This window comes from Jaculus jaculus, chromosome 1 (genome assembly GCF_020740685.1).
Source record: "Jaculus jaculus isolate mJacJac1 chromosome 1, mJacJac1.mat.Y.cur, whole genome shotgun sequence".
NCBI lineage: Eukaryota > Metazoa > Chordata > Mammalia > Rodentia > Dipodidae > Jaculus > Jaculus jaculus.
Genome location: NC_059102.1, coordinates 29,479,609 through 29,500,971, shown reverse-complemented (window position 1 = coordinate 29,500,971; position 21,363 = coordinate 29,479,609). Strand labels below are relative to the sequence as shown.

The following is a 21,363-nucleotide window of genomic DNA, read 5'->3' as shown; positions in this document are numbered from 1 at the left end:
ACAGAGGTGATGTGAGGTTTAAATGCAATCAACATTTCTGTGTAAAATAGTGCCTGACACATGGTGTGCTGTGAGTGTCTGTGAATAGTTATTATCATGTAGCTTTAGGCATATTACTTAATCTCTCTTATTATCCCCTTTTTACCAAGAAGCAAAATGAGATGGATAGAACATTCCTGACAAAGTCATTTTGAGGATTAATTAAGATAATGCTTCCAAATACTAAGCACAGTATCTGATGCAAGATGTTCTCAATATCCATTAGCATTTGTCATCATTATTCAATGCATGTCCCCAAACAGTTCCACATACACATCTCTTACAACTTCTGCCCTCCCCTGCCCCGCAACAAACTGTATGAAATACTTACATCTTGTATTTCTTTGCTTGGTGTGTTTGTGTGCTTGTATCTTACACTGAGTTTGCAGAACTTTAAGATTTATGGACTTGATTGATTCCATTCGATGAATGTCAGGTGGTTTCCTGGTGAGAGGGTACAGCCCAGAATAACAGCAGTTCTTGCACTTCTTATCATTAGAATTAGTGTTTTCATCAGGTAAGAAGTGCAGATCCCCAGTGCCTAATTTTACTTCTTGTTAGCAGAATGAACATGAAGTCGAGGTGACAATTAAATGTGTCTTGCGATCCCTCCTGGGAGCTGTGACTTTTGTCTCCCACCAGGAGATAGTCCATAATGTCTAGAGACATGTTTGGTTGTCACAATTGAAAGGCTGCTGGTGAAGGCCAGGAATGTTTGTGGAATGTTTTGCAATGCAGAGCACAACTCCCACAACACAGAATTAATTAGTCAAAAATGTCAAAAGTGCTAAGTTGTGAACCCCAAAACTAATGCTGCCAGGTCTGTATAATGTGGGCAGTGGCACTTGGTGCTTCTAGGTCAGCTCGTGGGCCATAGCTCAAGTGGCGGTAAAGTGGATTTTCCTTCCCTCCAGTACCTAAGTAATCTTGTTACACCTCTGGCCAGCACATCAACCTCCCCTGTGGACCCACAGACAGAGCAGCTTTGAAATCTCTTACCCCTGTCATTTAACCCAAAGGTATATTTAGTTATGAGCTGTGAATTGTGGATATTAAGAAGGTTGAGTATGATGGTGTACATCTGTCCTCCCAGGAAGATTGTGAGTTCCAGGGACATTTAGGCTAGATAGTGAAACCCTGGAAGGAAATAAGAAGGAAAGAAGAAAGGAAAGGAGGGAAGGAGGGAGGAATGGGGAAAAAATGAGACAGAAAATGATAGGAGGTAAGAGAAGAGAGGAGAGAGAGAGAGGAGAGATTGGAAAAAGAATAATCAAGGCTCCTGCCTTTAGGAGGCTCAGTGCCTAATAGGCTGCATATTAAGTCATTCTACATGTAATCAATGGTGTAAGCAAAGTAACGTAATTCTCATAAGCAAAGGCAGCCTATGGCCTTGTGTGTGTGAGCAGATTAGAAAACGAATGGATTCAGATAGGAATTTAGTTGTGCATCTTTCCATCATTCCCATTTGGGTGAATCTCTTGGGTTCTGTGTTTCTATGTAGATATACACATGTGTACACACTCTTTATATCTCTTTATGTATCTTTGTGTTTGCCTTTCTTACTTTTTCTAAATCAACTATCTCTTCTTTCTTTCTTTTTGTTTTTCAAGGTAGGGTCTCACTATGGTCCAGGCTGACCTGGAATTCACTATGTAGTCTGAGGGTGGCCTTGAACTCATGGCAATCCTCCTACCTCTGCCTCCCGAGTGCTGGGATTAAAGGTGTGCACCACCACACCCCACTTGTCTCTTCTCTCTTGACCACTGTACTCATACTGCTTCTTTTGCCTTTTTGTCACAATGTTGTTTTTCATTTTTTCTACCCACAGGGCACTTCTAGACCTATTCTTCCTATTAGGCTTGAAACATTCTTCTGGAGACTAGAGATGAAAAAAAAAAAAAAAAAAAAAAAGCCATTCTTCCCTGTTCCAAAAGGAGGAGGCATATTGAGGAGTTCTACTAAATTGTCTTGGCATAACTTGATCACCTTAGCCAAAATAATCACATGGCCATGTGGGAATCATAGTTCATCCTTAGGATTTACAGGGATGGGCTACTTAAATTGACATGTGTAGTCAAAGCGTATGGTTTGAATCAGATAGAAATGATTCACACAGGAACATGAAAGGAGGAAAGTATGCTGAATATACCAAAACACTGTTGTGTAATCCATGAGCCCAGATCAATTTAAGAGAAGAACCCAGCAGAAGATACCCTCAAATCCAACTGGTATTATCATTGTTATGTGCACTTTTTCTCAGAGCTTTTAACAAATGTCCCATTGCAACTCCCATGCTCCCCTGCTCTCAATGAGCCCCAAACTTGTGTACCTGTAGGATGTGTGATCATGACTTTTATAACGATTTTGATTATTAATTACTTATTTATTAATTCATTGGGGAAAGAGAGTGAGAGAGAGAAGCATATAAAATAGGTATGCCAGTACTTCCAGACACTGCAAAGGAACTCCAAGACACATGCACCCCCTTGTACATCTGCCTTATGTGGATTCTGGGGAATCAAACCTGGGTCCTTAGGCTTTGCAGGCAAGTGCCTTAACTGCTAAGTTATCTCTTCAGTCCTCGAGAAGAGTTTTCTAAGCATGTGAAAGAGAGAACTTGATGTGAACTGTAGTGATATGGTGAGACTTCTGGGATGACTTGATTCTTGATTTCATCCTTGAGGATGTGTGGGATTTTAGATAGATGAAAAGGTGTGAGCAAATTGGAGGGAGAGGAGTTTTATCACTTGCCTCATTGGTTTATTTACCTTGTTGTAAGCTCCTTAAAATACAAGGACTTTTATTTCTTTGTTATTAGAGCATAGTATTTGATGACCACTCTCAGACTTAGTCACAAGGCTCCAGCTGTGTTCATGAGGTCCTGCTGGTGCCCATGGGGACAGAGTGAAAGAAAAATAGTTGAGAAACTTCTAGTCCTAAGAATACAAGCTCACATATAAAGAAACAGGGCATCTTCAGGGCAGGGAATCTTTGATAAATATAAACTTCTCCATGCCTAAAATTCTCTTATGGAGAAACATTAATAATGATGCCTTATGTATTTACATTAGAGGTTTGCTGTTAGGATACAATGAGGTAAAGAAAAAAAAAAAACAAAACAAAACCAGAAGATGGTAACCAGTGAGGAAAATAACCCAATCAAGTAATTTTTCATTAATTTAAATTCTTCAGATGAAGAATTATTTATAAGTCAACATTTTAGATTGATCTTTTAAAGGTATAATAGGGAAAAATCATGTAGCCTTCTCTAAACTATACCACTTGCAGCCTTGGTTTCATAAACAGAGAACCCAACACTTTGATCTTTGCTTCCTTTCCCCAATGTCTTCTGTCCTCTTCTAGATGTCAGACACTAAACTGTGCTATAATATGGTAATGCACAAGCACTGTTGAGATGATAAGGATTTATGATGTGGAGATTGGGTTTTGGGTTCTTAGGTCTGTTTTTCATGTTCTTTCTCCCCCCCCCTCCTCCTCCTCCTTCTTCTTTTTTTCAATTTCTCTTGCTACCTAGGTATCAGCTGTTGATTCTCACCATTAATCTACTTTTATTTCTCACTTGTTTTTCCTTATCTTTTGAGGACTGGCAAACCAGAAAACTAATATTAAGGTGATTTAAAATAAGAGTCAATAGACTGTGACAAAACATAGCCCCTGGCAGCTCCAGTAGTGTGTCTGGTAGTCTAGTATCAGTGTGTCTGGTATTAGAAATGCCATCTGTGATGTTCACAACCCATGGATCCCGAATTCCAGCTTTCTGGAGAGAATTCTTATGTGCTGTATAACACATGCACATCTGAGTGTGGGTTGTGGTATTTGTAGCCAGCTTTCTGGGTGTGGCACTCGCCTGGATGTTTAATATGAGAATCAGATACCTGCGCTTTCCTTGTGGCAGGTCAGAGGACTACAAGGATTATTTGTAGGTATTCTCAGTTTTTATTCTTGTAGCTTTTTGCCAGGGACTTGAAGGTTTCTCACCCCCGATTACTAGGAGAATTTGGTCCTTGTCACCAGATTTTGAATGGCAACAAAGATGTTGTTGTTTGCATGGAAGGAAGAAGGAAGGGTAAATAATATCTTAGGCTGTTGGAGAAACATTGAAATCAACATAATAGGCAGGAAACTGCTCAATGTGGACAAGTTAAGAATAAGCAGTCGAGAGTTTGAGGTGCAGCTCAGTGGTAGACAGCCATGTACCCTGGCATGTTTAAGGCCCTGGTACAATTCTGGGAACGGGGGGTGGGGGAAGAGTCCAGACGAAAGAGACAGAAGACTGTGGTGCAAAGGGAACCCTTTAGAAGGTGCAAAGTAATGCAGAAGGGCCAAGGACAAGAGATTTAGCCAAGCATTATTATGTCTGTATGGACTCTGTTTACAAGTGGTATTGACAGCATTCTGACTCGTGTTAGGAACATTGTAGGTGACCATTTCTATGAACAGACACGCTCCTGGGGATTCCAAAGGCTAGAGGTCCTGCCATGCCCATTTATTCTCTCTCTCCCTCTATCTGCCCTCCCCCCCCCATGAATAAAGAAATAAAGCATTAAACAAAGGCTGTCCTCTGTATGTTCCCAGCATATGGGGATAGTCCCACAGGATTGATCAGACTTCTGAGTGACATCCCAAGTGATTCCCACTTTGCTGTGTGTTGTCTCTGTCCTTACTGTGCCTATCTCCCCTTCCTTCCTCAGGTCTGTGTCTGGATTGGATAAGGAGGCGGACCTGGTACACATGGAGGTGCGGACTGCCGATGGATGTAAGTGCTACAGCAACACTGGCTAGGCCCAGAGAGATGTGCCTGTGGTCCCGCTCCTCCCCCATTTGCATTTTAATGGCTTGGGAAGATGAAATGCCCTGAGCTCCATTACTGCCATATTCATCCTTATTTCCCAGACTGGGGCGGAGGGGGTGGTGGGGGGAGATACTTCCCATCCCAGGGGAGACATTTCATTGAAATAAACCCTCAGGAATGAATTTTCTGGGGATGTGAGTTAATGTGATGAATTTTGAGGCTCCTGTTAGTAATTTCCTTAGCATCTTCAGTGTAATTTGAATACGGGCACCCATAGCTCATCAAGGTATTTTACATTCACATGGAGAATGGCAGGGGCTGCTTGCTTTAACAAATGAACCTTTTCTGTGTTCAGACTTCGCAGACAAAGTAACAGGACAGTTATTTGTGAAAGTGTTGTTCATCCATTTGACATGTATTTAGAGATGGTCTATCTACTATGTCTAAGGCACTGTTTTTGACCTGGGAGATAGTGGTGAGCAAGTCCTATATTCTTCCCGCAGACAAGGGACTATGTTATAGAACTGGGGCCGCAAGGTTTCAAATGTCCAACCTCCTTTGTACCCTGTGTGGCTGTTTATATCTCATAAGAATTTGATAAGAGCATCATTTCACACCAACCTAACATTTAACTCTTCCAAGAAGTGATCATACTTATAGAGCTCTTCACTACCCAAAAAAGTATAGAGTCAACTTAGATAATGCTATACAACAGTATAATTAGTGGAGATTACATAAAGTACTGTTATATTATCTTGTAGTTTCAGAGTAGGACCAAACAATCTAATAGGGGGAACCGAGAAAAACAGTGGAACAAGTAGCTGCCTGAAAGTTGGGGTCCAGGTCTCTGCTGCCCTCTTGCAGTAAGTCGAACTGAATAATGAACCCTGACTTCTCTGGTTTGTAACGTCTTCTGAGATCTGAAAGTATCTTCTTTACCCTGTTCACAAAAGAGAATCCCAGGTGACTCAAATAGAAGAGGATTTATAGAACCTATAAAACGTACAGATTGTGTAAGTTGATCCCATCCTGACCTGCTTCATCATTCAAAACGCATTAAGTCCAACTGTGTGTGGGCAAATATGTGAGGCCAACCACAGTTGCCTTCCAAAAACACATTTCAGAGAGTATGTTCTGTTTACTTTATTTTTCTTGATTAAAAAGAGCTACAGGCAATCAGCATTTGTTAATATATGCCTGGAACTCTGCCTATGTCCCTCACTTTCTCATAACTTCCTCTTTCCTCTCTCCCCCTCCCTCCTGCATTTCTTTTTGTTTCTCTGTCTCTTCTCTAGTTCTCTGTATCGCTCTTCCTTCTTTCTTAAGTATAATGTCAGAGGCAAACAAGCATGTGGCACAGTGCTCTTCAATACATTGGTTCTTTGACATTTAAGAAGATATTGGCACATACTTACAGTCATTGATCACTAGGATGACCAAGCCTGGATTTCAGGGTTATGATCAAACCTTTGCAACTGAGCAGGTAGCCAGAAGCAAGAGATGCTGTAAGGGTTGGAAGAGGCCATGAACATATCAAGAGGAGAACAGAGAGCTGATCTTGAAAAATGACTCACAGGCCCATTTTCAGACCCCTCCCATAGCTTTGTTTTTGTGGCAACCTTTTGAGGTCATGTATTTTTATGGAAGCCTTTGCACTTCAGAGTTAGAGGAAACTTTACAGGATGCTCTGACTACTAACCTACCTAGTGTTGAAGTCCCTCTGCTCTTCATACTTAAAATTTCCTTGCAGACACTTACTATATATTGAGCATATTCCCCCAACCCAGTTTTCCCCACACTTTTTCTTGTCCCTCCTCCTCCTGTTAATCTCCTCTGTTTCCTCAGTCAGTTTCACTTCTGGTTTTCATTTAACATATACATACATTACTTTATGTGAAAATATATATATATATATATATATATATATATATATATATATATATATATATATATATTCTGGGAACCACAAATGAGACAAAACATGAAATTTGTCTTCCTGAGGCTGACTTTAATTTGCTTAATGATTGTCTCCAATTGCATTCTATTTTCTTGCAGACAACATAACTCCATTCTTCTTATGGATGAAAACAATTCTACAGTGCATATCTACTACACTTTCCTTACTCAACGGATCCTTTCTGAAATCCTATGACTATGCATTCTCAAATCCCCCAGTCCAGGCTAAAGACATGTATTTTTCTTTATAAATTTTTGTTTATTTTTCTTTATTATTTGAGAGCTACAGAGAGAGAGTAAGAGGCAGAGAGAGAAAGAGAGAGAGAAAGACAATGGGTGCACCAGGGCCTCCGGGTACTGCAAATGAACTCCAGACATATGCACCCCCTTATGCATCTGGCTAATGTGGGTCCTGGGGAATTGCGCCTCAAACCTGGGTCCTTAGGCTTCACAGGCAAGTGCTTAACCAATAAGCCATCTCTCCAGCCCATGACACATATTTTTATACTCCTGGGAAGCTTCTTTATTTTTACTTCTTAAAGCAGTTTCTTATATTAATATTAAATATATTTTCTGAAAGTTCAAGGATTCTGATCAAAATTGCAATATTTCCTGCAGTATAGGACTCTTATTAAATTGTATGAGATTGAAAATGCAAAGCACATAGGTCACTCGCAGATCTGTAGCTAGAATGCAAGAATTGGATAAAAGAAATCAAGCAAAAATATTTCAGAAAATAAAAACATCATGTATTTCTCTTAAGGTTAAAGTTTAGTACATGTTTGTTTTGGTCCATTTTATAGATTTTTAAAATGCATTTTTTAATATTTCAAAGAACCTTCCTTTAACCCACTGTGTTGGGTATATTTAGGGAGGGCAAAATAGAAAAATAGCATTAACTAATGTTTCATATGTTCTAATGAAATGCATTCTACCTTCCCTTTGGGGTATGCAATGGATACCTTTTTACACTCATGCACTCACTACGTGCACAGCATCTCTATCCTTTATTAAAGTCATGATATGCACTACATATGTATGTATATATATAATTTATTCTGATATGGTAGCTTAAATTCAAATTGTCCAAATTCATATAGCTAGTTTATTGACAGGGGAAGAATGATGGCTTTCTTAACAAATGGCTTGGAGGAATGGATTAGTGGTTAAGGCACTTGCCTGCAAAGCCAAAGGACCCAGGTTTGATTCCCCAGGACCCACGTATGCCAGATGCATACGTGGCACATGCATCTGGAGTTCATTTGCAGTGGCTGGAGGCCCTGGCTGCCCATACTCTTCCTCTCTCCCTTTCTCTGCCTCTTTCTCTCTGTGAAATAAATAAGTAAATAAATAAATAAATAATGAAATAGTTAAAAACAAAACCAAAAAAAAATCCCTTCTTAACAAACCAGGGATAGAAGGAAATTTCTGATAAAGGACATCTACAATTAGCATCTTACTTATTGATAAGATAATGAGTATTATTTAAAAAGTCAGGAATAGTCACCACTTCAGTTTAATGTCATGCTCAAAGTCCTTGCTTCTATAATTAAATAAGAAAAGTGAAATATAATTCACATAGATTATAAAGGAAAAATCCAATGAAGTCTTCCAATTGATATGAAAGTTTATGTAGAAAACCTTTGGAATTTACAATAGTAACTAGTGTCTAGGATTAATGAATAAGCTTAATGCAGTTATAGCATATAGCTGGTTCAGTGGAGAAGTTTATTAAGTGGTGTTGGGATGATTAGGCTGCATTCTTGGGAAAATTGCCTTCAATCTGTTACTTATAATTTACCCAAAATTTAAGTCAAATAAATCCTAGGTGTGCATGTAAAACATAAGATTAAAATATGTTCAGAAGAAAAGCAATGAGAAAATCTTCATAAACTTTGTACAAAATACCTCAATATAGATATGATACTAAGAACTATACAAATGTAAACTTTGGCTTTATCAAAATTAAAAATGTAGGCTGGAGAGATGACCCAGTGGGTAAAGGCACTTATTTGCAAAGACTAATATCCCAGGTTAAATTTCCCAGTTCCCACATAAAAATGGATGCACAAAGTAGCACGTTCATCTGGCATTCATTTGCAGGGTTGAGAGGTCCTGGCACAATTATATTCTCTTTCTCTCTTCCTCTTTCTCTTTCTCTCTCCTTTGTGTATGTTCTTGCAAATAATTGTTTTTAAAAATCTAAAAAAAAAAAATGTTTGCCTATAAAATGAGCTGGTAAGGCATTAAGATAAAGTATCTGCAAATTACATGCCCAAAAGATGATTTGTAGCTAGAATAAAGAGCTCTCAAAACAGAGCAACAAATAAAAGTTTTTTTGAAAAAATTGGCAGAACTTTGAATATAACATTTAGCAAAGAAGAAATATAAAGATAAAAAATAAGCACATAAAACAATGCTCAACACCATTAAACAGCAGGGGAATATAATTCAAAATCACCTGCTGTATTACAACATACCAATAAATCAGAATTACTAAAATAAAATTAATACCAGATATTGGTAGGATATGAGGTAAAGAATTCTCATATATTGTTGGGGGGAATGCAAATTTATACAGTCATTCTAGAGAAATATTTTTGTCAATTTCTCATAAATTTGCAGACCTTTTATTACTCAAACCCCATTTGTACATGTTTAATGTAGATAAATATAAATTTATATTCACCCTAAAGCCTGTCTATTGCAGATACTGATAGCAGACTTTTAATGATCAACCTAAATTGGAAACATTTAATCATCCCTCAATGATGGATGAACTGGTAAGCTTTGGTCCTTCCATGAAAAAGAGTGAAATAAACTATTTTTAAAAGTGGTATGTTGTGGGCTGGAGAAAGAGCTCAGTGGTTAAGGTGCTAACCTGCAAAGACTAATATGGTTTGATTCCCCATTACCCACATAAAGTCAAATGCACCAAGTGGAGCATGCATCTGGAATTCATTTGCAGGGCTGGAGGCACTGGCGCATACATTTTTTCTTTTTCTCTCACATCTTCTTGCAAATCAATATACAAATAAAAATATAAAAAATTATATGTTGTGTAACTCCAGTTTTATGATTGTGTATTATTACAGGTATGTAATGATGGAGGCTATATAAGTGATTTCTAGTGTATAGAAAATATTTGATATAAAAGTGTTATATGAGAAAAATTCTCCATATTTAAAATAACCTTAAAGTTAAAATTCATGGTAAAAACCTGGAGTTCTTGGCTTCCAGTTCTGTAGCACTTCCTACCCTTTAAATCCATCCATTCATCCCTGCATCCATCCATCCATCAACCTAATTCTTGTATCCAGTAAGCATTAATTTGAAATGTGCATATGCTAGACCCTGAAAATAATTTTTGTTGTTGTTGTTGTTGTTTTTTGAGGTAGGATCTCACTCTGGTCCAGGCTGACCTGGAATTAACTCTGTAGTCTCAGGTTGGCCTTGAACTCACGGCGATCCTCCTACCTCTGCCCCCTGAATGCTGGGATTAAAGGCGTGTGCCACCACACCCGGCTGACCCTGAAAATTTATGCATGGAAACATGATTCCATTTCCATTACTGTGGAGCTTGTAGACTTTTTGGAAAAATTGAGAAGTAAAGTAGTGAAATTACTCCTGCCAAATTTGGTGAACACTTTCATCGAGAGTTGGCTTACATTACAATGAGTCGTAAATGAGACTTTCACTAGTAACTCAGATAGAAAACCCAGATAGAAGACATTATGAGTAATGCTTAAGACATTGGTAATTTGTCAGACATTTTTGATCAAGAGAAGAACCTTGCTAATTCTTAGAGTCAAGAAAGATGGTGTTTTTGAGGCAGTAGGTTATAAACTAAGAAAAGTTGAAGGAAGAAGGGTAGCACACACATACTCATGCATATACACATTCGTGCATGAATATACACATACACTATAATTCAATCACACACATATGCACATACACGTTCATTTACATACACCCATACTACCCTAACTAACTGAGTAAAGAATCTCTAAAGGAAAGATACTAAAAAGTAGTCCTTGGTGATTCTAGAATTTATTTAGGATTGAGAACCACAGCATAAGCTTCTCAAAGTTTAACATGTCCACATTCTATCTGATAACCAAGAAACACATCATCTGTATTTATGATAAGCTCTGAGGTTATGCCTTTGGTCCATGGTCTCCACTTTGACCAACATTGCACTGCACTGAGCTGTTAGGGATATTCCACAGATGGCCAGGATACAGTCAACAATATGTGTCCCACAGAGAGCTGCAAAAGGCACATGCATTCTTCCAGTTACTTTCTTCTTTCTGGAACAGAATACCTAACCAGAAGCAGTTTATAGAAGGAAAGGGATTACTTTGAATTACAGTTTCAAGGGGAAGTTTCATTATGCCATAGGGAAAACATAGGAAGAGGAGGAAACCCAGCATCATATCTCCACATTAGCAAGGATGAAGTGGAGAAAGTGAGCTGAGTGCACCTGTCGGAGCTGGACTGTAAGTCCTGTGCCAGTGACACACTTCCTCCAGCAAAAATCCACCCCCCAAAAGGTTCCACAAAATTATTGCATAGTGTCATTAGTTGTGGATTAACTATTTAAATATATGAGGTTGTGGGAACATTCTACATTCAAAGCACTACATTCTGCTTGTGGCCCCAAATACTCATCACCATCTTGTGATGAAAAATGCATTCATTCAAACTCAAAAGTCTCAAGTCTTACCTGAGAATCAAGACAGTAACTGTGTGCCATACAAAATTAAAACGTGTTACATTCTTTCAACATATGATGGCACAGAGGGGGCTTGCTTAGTGGTTAAGGTGCATGCCTGTTAGGCCCAAAGACCCAGGTTTGATTCTCCAGGCAGCACATAAGCCATACATACATGGTAGTGAATGTGTCTGGAGTTCGTTTGCAGTGGCTAGAGGCCCTGGTGCTCCCATTCTCTCTCTCTCTCTCTCTCTCTCTCCTCTGTGTCTCTAATAAATAGATAAATAAAAATATAATGGCTCAGAGTAAACATTCTCATTCCAAAGGGGAAAAATAAAAAAAAAATGGGTATATCAAGGAAAGATTGGACCAATGCAACTTAGACATAAAAGCAACAGTGAAATTATTAAATCATAAAGCCCATGTTCATGAAATTCAAAATCCTTGGCTAGTTTTCCCCCTCACTTTCGCAGCTTGCACCCAGCTCCACCGTCTGCTTAACCACTGGGTTCTCTGATTCCCCAGCCTTCAACCTCCTCTCAAAAACCATCACCGCCTGGACCACAGCTGCAGCCGCCTGTGCAGGCTCATCCTGGAGAACATGGAACACCCTCCTTCTCCCCTAGCCCTTTTCCTTTCAAAAGAATTAGAAGTTCTGCTGGTTTGAGCCTTCAAATACCTTTGATACTGCCCTCCAGGGATCTTTCCTATTGCCCCAATGCAGAAAAGCTGGCCTGTCCTGCATGATGGCAACATCTTTAATACTTTTTGTTACACCTTTTTGCCCTGGGACCTGAAACTTGTTTACAAACCCTGTATCAAACTTTAAATTTCTCATACTATTCTGCTCTGTGTTTTGTTGAATCAAAATCTCCAATCCATTACTTTAAAATTCAACATTGCAGTTCTCAAGACGTGGAAAGAAAGCAGCCATGCTCTAAGCAAAAATGTTATATGAACAGCCTCTGTCCCAGGTCCAGATAAATCCCATTTCCTCCTCTGAAATTTCATAAACAGACTCCACAGTCCACATTTCTCTCTGCATTTGTTCTTCAAATTCTCAGCAGACTGGCCCATTAATGTTTGCTTGTAGCAGATGCAAAGTTCCAAATCCTTCCACATTCCTCTTTCACATTCACACTAGGTGTATAGGACTGAGAACCACACAGGTTCATCACAGCAATGGCCCCAGTTCTCAGTACCAATTTTCAGCACCAGTTACTTTCTCTTTGACGTGACAAAATAGCTTGGTAGAAGGTGCTTGTTGAAGGGGAAAGTTTATTTCAGATTATAGTTTTGTGGGTAACATTTGTCACATCAAAGAAAACATGGCAAGGACAAGTAGCCAGGCATTCTTTCATCATACCAGCAGGGAGGAAACTGAGAAAATGATCTGAGTGTGTCAAGTGGGACTGAGCCACAAAATTCCAAATCCTTCCCCTAGTGACAGACTTCCTAGAGCAAACCTCCATTGCCCAACAGCTCCACTATCAACCCAGTTGGGGATTGAGCATTCAAACACATGATGCCATGGGGGGACATTCAACATTCAAATCAGCACACATACACAGATCATTATTTTAATGGAATATGCTAAACACATGAGAGGCTTGTGATTAAAGACTCCTGGGCAAAGTACTATGAGACAGGAAAGGTTGCACAATTGCTGATGATTTGCTGCTTAGGTCATGCCTAAGCTCCTCCCAGTGGGATGAACTGAGTTTTCCAAGGGAATGGTACAAGGTGGGTGTTGCAACATTATGGTGGTGCTGTGTTGTCCAATGTGGCAGTCATTTAGTCACATGTGTATATGGAGTCCTCAAAATGTGATGTTTGAATTGAGGTGTGCTTTAAAGGTAAAATATGCACCAGATTTCAAAGGACTACTATGAATAAAAAGGATGAAAAATAGCTTCTCAGAGTATTTATGTTAATGACATTATGAAATATTTTTGATATGTTGGGTTAAATAAAACATATCAAATGAATTTTCTTTTCTATTTGCTTTTTAAATGGGACTACTGGAAAATTTATAAGATCATTTGTGGTTTTCATCATATATCTGTTGGATAAAGCTGATGTAGATCATCAGAGCTAACAGTGCAATAGCCCAATCATGTTTTGGGGCATTGACAACTCTTTGTAAGCTCAGCTTCAACAGCCATCTGGAGCAAACCTAGCATAAACCGATATTTTGTTTAGATCTATAAGTTTCCATGTTGTCCTAATCCTGGTCCACCTCTTTCAAGTTAGACTTCCAGATGAAGCTAAAAACTATTGGATTTTCTTGTATTCTGGCAGGTTTTAAAAAAGGCAATGCCAACCAGTTTGGTTAATATATGTATAAATCTGTTTCTGCCATGAAGTTTGGAATTTAAATGGCTCTCTCACTCATTCTCTTTTGGAAGTCATAATCCTTAGAATGTTCTCTGTTTCTCTCTCTGTCTCTCTGTAACACACATACACACACACACACACACACACACACACACACACACACACACACAGAGAGAGAGAGAGAGAGAGAGAGAGAGAGAGAGAGACCTCTTCCATCCAAGAAGCTCTTGAGTGTCAGTAGAAGACCTGATATCTGATGAATTGTTGACTTAACTCTGACTTAGAATCTGAACTTAGATTTCTTAGCTTTTCTATGATCCTTCATCCTGTACTTTGTTTATTTGACCAAATATCAGAAGTATTTTCATCAATTTGTTAAGTCATTGAAGACATGGGCAAAAGTTTTTAAATGTCTGCACATTCCTAAAATTTCTGTATCTTAAGCCCACAGTTCATGTGCTAACATCTATCTTTCCCATGCAATCCCATGCTGGCATAAGTAATCAATCATATGAGCTTGGGCCACAAAATCAAACCACTAGCACTGAAGACTAAGTTCCAGGATTGAGGAAGATAGATGATTGAATCATTAAGAACTCTGGATTATATTTCTAGTAGCTCTACACACAGAGAGACCAACGTGCCATTCAGATGAAGTGGGAGCTCAGTACATGTGACCACAGACACTGCTTCTTCAGTTCAACTGGAGCAGGCCCAGTGGACTCCACTCATGTATTGAGGATACCAGACTATCTTGGTAGAGTTCAGAATTCTGTTTTTTTTAAATTTTTAAACATATTTTTTGTTCATTTTTTATTTATTTATTTGAGAGCAACAGACACAGAGAGAAAGACAGATAGAGGGAAAGAGAGAGAATGGGCGCGCCAGGGCTTCCAGCCTCTGCAAACGAACTCCAGACGCGTGCGCCCCCTTGTGCATCTGGCTAACGTGGGACCTGGGGAACCGAGTCTCAAACTGGGGTCCTGTGGCTTCACAGGCAAGCGCTTAACCACTAGGCCATCTCTCCAGCCCCAGAATTCTTTTTAAGAAGTGGGAGGAGATAGAATTTCTTTGGTTTTTCTAATAATCATCAACATGGAATAAGATACCTAAGTTCACCTTGTCAGCCATAAATACAGACTGAACTTGGATGCACATTCTGGTCTAATCCTCAGCCTGATTTTCCTTCTATGTTTCAACTACCACGGTATGTAGGATCCCAGATTCTCTTCTAAATTACTTGGGTTCAAATCCCATCTCGGTCATTAGACTAAGTTCTCAGCTGTGGGTATTTAGTAAATCTACACACTTTCTGCATTGATAACACTTGGGAGAGTGATAACTGCATTTTGCTCATTGTAACTCCTTACTGAATTATTTGTAAAATTAAATGAGCTATAATATAATGAGCTATATAATATAATACTACTCAACCCAGATTGAGCACAAAAATGTGTCATTGCTGTCAACTCCACCACCTCTATCCTCCTCCTCATCATTGTCATAGAGTCATAAAATTCAGGGACAGATGCTTTAATGTGAAACTAAAAGAATGCTAAATGTCGTTTCAGGACTCTGCTATAAGAAGGCAGAGATGGCTGGATTGTCTTTTATTAGAAATTTCATAAAAGTGTAAGAGAGATAAGTCCGATAGAAGGAATAGAAACTTCCTGGTTTGGGGTTCTGTTTTAGTTTGGTTTGGCATCTTCTTTCCTTTGGGTGCCATGCAAGGACTTTGCATCCATGCCCCCTGCTTTGGTCTGGCCAGTCTGTGGACATGCTAGCCCCACCTTCCAGCTAAGGGCAAGGAGGGGATAAGGAAGCAAAAGAACTTTTCAGAGTTCTCTTGAATCTGCCTGCTTTAATATATTTGCATTTGAGAGTAATGCTGTTATTTAAAATAAACAGCTCCTGGGTATTTCTCTAAGAACAAACCTGAAGAGCTGAATTTGCTTTTTGTTCACAATTTTAATTCACTTCTTCAACTTCTGACAATGTGTATATTACCCAAAGGGATAGAAGTTGAGCGAATTATGGAAAGTTCTTTTCTCTCAGGTGGCAAGAAGCATGATGTCTACCAAGCTTAAATATTTAGTAATCTCAAAGGCAAAACATAATCACAAGTTGCTATATAATTCAGCATAACAAAATATATAGGCTTTTAATGTAATTCAATTCCATTAAGCTACCACTTACTGGAGCTTTATAAAGTCAGCCCAAAGAAAGAGAAAGATGGCTAAGGCTTTAATCCTGCTGGTAAGGTAGTAATTCACGTGTGTGTGTGTGTATGTGTGTGTGTGTGTGTGTGTGTGTATGCATTTTTATGTGTATGTGGATACACATTCACAAATGTAGGTGTGCATACATATATGTCTTTGACGACTCTCTACTTACTGAGGCAGAGTCCCTCACTTGAATATATGATATGAGGGATACTGAGAGTTAAGTCTCTCCCTCTCCATAGTAAAAATGTAGTTAAGATTTAGTGATCTTTAAAAATATATTCTACAATATTATAAGCATTTCCATTGCCTAATCTTACTTAATTTTGGCCATGATCATCAGGGCACATGCTGAGTTGTCTGCTTCTAATAGATAAGAAACTGTATTGACATCCAACCAAAGCCAGTCCATACAAAGCAACTCCTGAATTTGAACTCAGCACTTTGTAGCTTTGAGGCCTTGTCCTCAGATGCCACACGGTCTTCCAGAGATATGGCCACTGCCATTTTACCTGGTATCTGGAGTTATTGAAATCAGGCAAACTAAATAGGCCATACCTATCATCCCACCATTTGGGAATTTTATTGTATATGATAAATCACCTCCCTTTGGGTTTCATAAAGTCTTTACAACCGTATCTATCCTCCTTCAGACAGTATGTCACTGTTCCACTTCTGAATATGAAGCTTCAGACAAACGGTGTTCCCTGTTGATTTTTGAGACCGCAGTTCCCCTGTGACCCTGAGCCACTTCTGCTTGGTGACCATGCCTACGAGCTCAATTGCCCTGCTCATGCCCTCCCACTTTGAATTCACACATGGCAGCGGGCATCATGGTGCTTATTATTATATCTCTATGCTTTGGAAATTAAAAGCATTGAGATGTCCAATTTATGAGTTCAACTAAAGACTGCATGGTCCCTGAATTTTAAGTGGATTTCAAAACTAATTTTATTGCTTATGTCCTGTTAAATTAAACCATTTGTTCCATGCTGGGCAGTAGCATGTGGAGAGCTAGCCAAGAAGTAAGATGAGTTTGGCACAGTACCCCGTTTTCCATGGGCCAAGGTGGAGGTAGGTGTTGATTTTGTTTGGGGTGGCCTTGAATATACTTGATTCATTTTTTTTTCCCCAAAGTATCCAAACAAGAAAAGGAATCAAAAGGGGAGAATGAGCCAGTGTGTAAAAATAAGCAAATATTCACCATGTAGACCTTTGGTTGCCAGTGTAGCTTTCTGAGGCACCAGTTGATAAGGACAGAGGTTGTCATATCAACATTTGTGGTTTCTTTACATGTATTTACTATGGCCTTTTGCTGTATTTTGTTGCATAATTTGAGGTGCAAATTAGTAATCTTGTACAGGTGCAAGTGCTTCCCTGATGGGCAGGCAATGTGCTCCAAACTACAGTCTGGGCTGTCTGCCTTCCCCTTTCCCCTCAGCCAGAAGTGTATATCCAGGCCACTCTTGGCTTCTCTGTGAACTAAGACAAAGAGGGAGAATCATGCAATGTATACATAAAAATGCTGAAAAAGCTGGTCTTGTTGCATAGTCAGGGGCTAGGGGTAAAAAGGCTTAGAGAATTAGAATGGGATCAAGTTACAGAGCAGAGTTGGAATCATAAATGGCCCTTGGGTCTCATCTGGACTATCGTCTTGTTATTTTAGTCTCACAGTGTTAGTGTGAGCCGTATTTAAAATTTAAATTAGCTGTAAAGTTTTAAAAATCAAGATATTTTGCATTGAAAATAGAGACATATTTAGTATAACTTAGAAACTAAGAAGGTTACATGTCAGCCTGCAAATGATGGACTGGATATTTAGTGGTCCCGGCTGAGACCATGTGTTACATGCCATTGCTTGTCTGAATGCACTCATGGCCCTCTTTCTATTTGCTTAGGCACATAAGTACATGATTGGTTGATTACTTGTTAATGGGTGCTTAGAACTATTGGCCATTCAACAGTGAGGCCTGAGGCTCAAGTTTTAAAAGTGATTCTCACTGTTTAGACCAATCCAGTTTCTCAACCCACAGTCACATACATCCTTAACATAAGATGTGTGGCAATGCAGATGAAACCATTGTGCTCAGCGACATTCACATTAGAAGATAGATACTGGCAATGCTTTACAGAGCCAGAATTGTCCCAGTTTACAAGGTAACTGGATTCTATGGGAAGTGACAAATGAAAATTTAAGGTACTTGAACTACTGAACAGATGAAAGGATGCTAATTGATACAATGAAATTGATGTTAGACATGATCAGATCCTGTCTCCTGAAGCTAACAGGATCAATTATAGACATCCAAGAAGTATGGAGGTAGGTTTAGGGAGATGACTGCATTGGTAAAGTGTTTATAAGCATGAGGACCTCAGTTTGGAGCACTCATGTAAAAGTCAGGCAAAGGCAGAAACAGGAGGATTCCTAGGACTTACTGGCTAGCTAGAATTAGTAAGCTCTAGGATCAATGTGAGACCTAGTCTCAACAAATGAAATATTAAAAAATGCTCCTCTATGGAGATGGCCATAGACGCTAAAGAGACTCAAGACTCATCAAAACTGAAATAAGAGGCTCTTGAGAGCTTAGCCCTAATAAAAGACATCACTATCATATACTATCATTTTTTTTAATTTGATAAAATGGAAGGTTACTATTTTTAAAGCAATTTAAAGAGTGATTCCCTTCCAGAGGCTAATCTGTAGTTTTTCTTGAAGGACTGAGGCTCAGGGAACAATGCAGAAGAGGGACATAAAGAAGGTAAGAAGCACAGTATGGGGGAAGTACATCAGGACACTATCCTTAGGACAGGAACTGACCGGAGCATTCATGACCTCACAGTGGTTATTGATTCCCGACAAGATCTCAAAATTTGAACCCATCAGCAGTTTAAAATATTGGACATAGAAGGACACAAAGAATGAGAAATCAAAACAGAAGAAGTACTACTTGGAAAGAGGAAAGTGTTCAGTGGACAAGGAGTAGGACAGGAGAGGAAAAAAGAGGGTAATAGGATGGGCGTACATTCAAATTACAGCATGTTTCTTTATCTAAAATCTAAATTAAAATGTTTAAAAAGTAAATAAATAAATTTAAAGGTAAAAAGCAAGGTAAAGATTAAGGAAGTTTCCCAGTGTCGACACCTGGCCTCCACATGTCCATGTTACACACGTGCATGGGCATATGCACACATGTGCACCCACATAAGTATGAACGTGCACATATTTATGCACACCATGCATGGAATAGGAATAGATAATGCATCATTACTTCATTTTTCCAATGAAATATGCTTCTTTATTAAATACATACCCTTTTGATAAATGTGTAAAAGACCTGCTTTTATAAATACGAGTAAGCCCCTTCCTAGATAGCAATCCTCTCAGAATAGAAGGTCGTTTGCTCACTCAATTAATGCATCATCAGTGGAGATAAACAGGAGAAAATTGCCATGATTTTGATCTCAATCATTTGCTAAGGTTTTGCTTAAATAAATGCATTTATTACTGGTGCTTACCAGACATCCTCAGCCCCAGTCCACTATGGCCTGTGACACTTGTTTGCATTTGTCTGCATACAAATTACACGGATATATGTAATGGCCCATATGTTCTTTCTTTGTTTTATTTTATTTATATGGGTGCATGTGTGTATGTGGTATTTGTGATTGAACCTAGGGCCTTGGACATGTTAGAAAAACACTACACAAGTTCTCATTAAGTTGCCCAGGCTAGCTTTAAACTCACTGTATATCCTGGGTAGCCATTGAACTTTTTATACTTCTGCCTAATCCTCCTGGGCACCAGGGATTATAGGTGGGAACTTACCAGACTGGCACATGCATATGATTTTGACAATGAAGACATCACCACTTAAAATTTTAAAGTAATCAGTACCTTTCATTTTGACCATTTTTGAAAAAAATGTCAAATGAACAGTAACTATTTTTAAAGCAATTTACAGAGTAATTTCTTCCCAGAGATTAACTTGTAATTTTTCTTGAAGGAGAAAACAGCTGGATCCATTCTTTTATTGGACAACCCTGTAGTTACAGACATGAGTCTTTTATAGTGAAAGTTTTCCTGCTCAAGTACTGCTCCAGCAATATATATATATATATATATATATATATATATATATATATATATATATATATATATATATGATGTAAGGTGATACAGAGAATTTCTTACTTTACAAATGATTCAAAGTCCCACACTCTAATTTGATATATTTCCTTATGTTTATGCCCATTCTCAAAAAGTAATCAAAGTTAAGAATATATACAACCTTTAAAACTTTCTCCTGTGCAGTTGCAGTTGCAGCATAAGCCTCTCTATCTGTGGAGATTTTTTTAAAAGACATAAGTTGGATTAGACTGTGTACTGGCTAAGTAATTTCTCCAAAGCGGGCAGAGCAATGCATCTCAGATAAAGCATGTCATTGCATATGTATCTATCCAATCTTTTAATTACTGCATGGTACTCTGTCATATGTAGGGATCTGTGCTTCTTTAAATGTTCTTTAATTCATGGACATATAGCTTGTTTGCAATTTTTCATTGCTATGAATAATGCTACAATGAACATCCTTGCCCTTCCTGATTGTGAAAATATATGAGTCTTCCTGTAGGAAAAACGTTCCTTGAATTAGAATTACAGTGTAAAATATGTGCATATACAATTCTGATAGCTCTTTCGAATTTGTTCTCCCAAAAGCTAAAGGGATTTACTCTTTCACCAGTAGGATATGAGGTTAATTCTTTCCCCACTCCCAATGTTAAACTAAATATTGCCCTTTTCCCCCCACCTTTTTGAAGGATCTCAAATTCTATGGATCAGAAAGCAAAGAAGTCATTGTCACCTTAAATTCCACCAGTGATTTCCCATGAAGTCAGTTTTGTGTACCACCAAGGACTTGGCTGGACATTCCTTGGTGTTAAATGTCATTCTTCCTTCTCTTCCAGATGCTCACTACCTCACCTGCAGGATCCAGGAATGCGCAGAGACAACTAGAAGTGGCCCCTTTGCCCGCTCCATTGACATCAGCTCCCTGGTTGTCCAGGATGAGTATATCTTTATCCAGGTAAGTGCCCAAAGTGTGGTCAGTGACAGGGAAAGGATGGTCAGTGAATTCAGCCACCTCTAGCAAAATGATGATGAGTTCTGAATTGTGGAACCAGGGACTGTCCCTCTTTCATTTGGGGGCTCTAGCTCCCTGGAGATATTCACACTTCTGCTGCAAGTTGAAGGTGCTGTAGGTCTGTGTCCTATGTAGGGATGT

At 38.8% G+C, this 21,363-nt stretch overlaps 1 protein-coding gene across 1 annotated transcript in view; it reads left to right on the top strand.

The window, feature by feature from the left end:
* Window positions 1–21,363, top strand: part of Sorcs3 (sortilin related VPS10 domain containing receptor 3) — a 642,016-nt gene that overhangs the window by 455,474 nt on the left and 165,179 nt on the right. Inside the window, exons 6-7 of the mRNA XM_004659366.2 lie at window positions 4,752–4,816; window positions 21,047–21,165. Coding sequence (XP_004659423.2) covers window positions 4,752–4,816; window positions 21,047–21,165 — 184 coding nt within the window. The remainder of the gene's footprint in view (window positions 1–4,751; window positions 4,817–21,046; window positions 21,166–21,363) is intronic.